Genomic DNA, 2,350 nt, shown 5'->3' on the forward strand with positions numbered 1-2,350 from the left:
CCCACAATTCAACAGGATATTACTGTTCAGCGGATCAAGGCTTCTTAAATGATACCTCCCAAGGCATAATTTGTACCAAACTCATCATAATCATATCACAGTGGTGAATATGGAGGTCCAGGTTTCTATTTTGAGGTACAGAGGGTCACACCTTGTCTTTGTAATATTCTGGGACCAACACAGCCACAACCACAGTGCATAACTTTTTTTTTTACAGTTTCTATCTGAACGTTTTCAGATGTCAGTTTCAAAAAAGCAATTTTTTTTTCATTTTTCAGGTTTCAGTTATTTTGATGAAAAGTCAAAACCTTCTCTCTCCTCATCTCCCTGCAAAATTCCAGCCATCTGTATCTCTCATATATATATGTGTGTGTGTATGTGTGCACGCACACACATCTCTTTGTATACTGAATTTCTGTATCAGGGCCCACTTAAACCCTCCTTCTTTCACAATAGAAACCAGATTGATTGATCCTCATTTCATTCAACTATTCTGAATTCTTTGTGAAGGCCAGACATTTCCTGACAGCATTTCTCAGGGCCTCCTTGACCTCTCTGTTTCTCAGGCTGTAGACGAGGGGATTGGCCAGGGGAGTCAGGACTGTGTAGCAGACAGAGAACACTTTGTTCAGGGCTCTCAAGTTACTGGATTTTGGTAGCATGTAGACAATCATGATGGTCCCATAGAAAAGTGTTACCACAATGAGGTGAGAGGAGCAGATGGAAAAGGCCTTTTGCCTCCCGGTGGTGGAAGGAATTCTCAAGATGGTGCTAACAATACAGACATAGGATGTCAAGGTTAATAGAAATGGGGAAACTGCATCTGGGAAGAAAAATATATTAAAAACCAGCATCATCTGGCTGGTGTCGCTGCAGGAGAGCTTTAAAATTGGTATGAGATCACAAAAGAAATGGTCCATTTCATTGGGGCCACAGAAAATTAATTGTGACATAACACACATCATTATTGTACAAGGTAGAAATCCACTTATCCAACACCCCGCTGCGAGTTGGAGGCACAACTTGCCATTCATACATGTTCCATAGTGCAGTGGTTTGCATATGGCTAAATACCGATCATAAGACATCGCTGCCAGGAGATAACATTCCGTAGTTGCTAGAAAACAAAAGACAAAAAACTGTGTCATGCAGCCCCCCACAGAAATGGTTCTGTCCCCAGTCAGGAAACTGGCCAGCATCCTGGGCAGAACGGCAGAAGTGTAGCAGGTCTCCAGGCAGGACAAGTTCCCCAGGAAGAAGTACATGGGAGTGTGAAGGTGCTGATCAGTCACAACTAGAGCAATGATGAGGATGTTCCCTGCCATGGTCACAATGTAGATCACTAGGAAAACCAGGAAGAGAAGGATTTGCAGTTCTGGGAGATCCCCAAATCCCAGGAGGATGAATTCTGTGAAATCTGTCTGATTTTCCGCATCTCCTTTTTCCATGAGCTGCATCCTGTGATAGTGAAAGGTAATGAACTTCAGAAGATTTGACTGTACTATGAAATTAGAAAATTTCCATCTTTTGATCCCATAAGAGTTCCCACTGCAAACTGAGAGCTGGGTTTATATTGTCTCTCAACAGAGAAACTTTTTCACTTCAGAGAGATTCCTCACACATCCCAAAGAGCTGCCACCCAGTTAATTTGCCCCTCTTTTGCCCCATACCCCAACTTTTTTCATTCATCGATTCTTAGATTTAAGACCAAAAGGGACCATTTGGGGATGGAGGTTGGCACAATTGATTAAAAGAGCTTTAAACTAGAAACTTGGGGAAGATGCTCATGTAATCTCCGTGCCTGATTCTAGCATTGAGAGGAAGGAAAATCAAGTAAGAAAGAATACAGCAATGGAGAAAAGAGCCAAGGTGGGTAGGAGAATGGACATTAAGAGAAAGGATAGTGCTGATGCCTGTCAGATAGGTGATACGGGAAGTAGAATAACTGTACCCAATCAGGCAAGGAATGTGGGTGAAGCCAAGCAGCAACAGTTAAGATCTCTGTACACCAATGCAAGGAGCCTGGGTGACAAAATGGAGGAACTAGAACTACTGGTGCTGGAAGTGAAACCAGGTATTATAGGGATAACAGAAACATGGTGGAATAATAGTCATGACTGGAGACCAGGTATTGATGGGTATGTGCTGTTCAGGAAAGACAGAAATAAAGGCAAAGGTGGTGGATCAGCATTGAATATTAATGATGAGATAGATTGTAAAGAAATGAGAAGTGATGGACTAGATTATGGCCAAAATCACTTTGGGGAAGTGATAGATTGGAGGACAAATGCTACAAAAAATAATTTTCCCTCTGCTGATACTCGCACCTTCTTGTCAACTGTTGGAAATC

At 42.2% G+C, this 2,350-nt stretch overlaps 1 protein-coding gene across 1 annotated transcript; it reads right to left on the reverse strand.

Annotated features, from left to right (window-relative positions):
* Positions 1-488: 488 nt before the first annotated feature.
* On the reverse strand, positions 489-1,457 carry LOC120383068 (olfactory receptor 5B21-like). The gene has a single exon (XM_039500701.1). It carries the CDS (start codon positions 1,455-1,457, stop codon positions 489-491), a length of 969 nt encoding a protein of 322 aa, XP_039356635.1.
* Between the last annotated feature and the right edge of the window lie 893 nt (positions 1,458-2,350).

Source organism: Mauremys reevesii, linkage group 15 (assembly GCF_016161935.1).
Source record: "Mauremys reevesii isolate NIE-2019 linkage group 15, ASM1616193v1, whole genome shotgun sequence".
In the NCBI taxonomy this organism is placed as follows: domain Eukaryota; kingdom Metazoa; phylum Chordata; order Testudines; family Geoemydidae; genus Mauremys; species Mauremys reevesii.

Bases quoted from the DNA above. Each gene is read 5' to 3' on its own strand.
- LOC120383068 (XM_039500701.1), bottom strand. From the start codon at position 1,457: ATGCAGCTCATGGAAAAAGGAGATGCGGAAAATCAGACAGATTTCACA.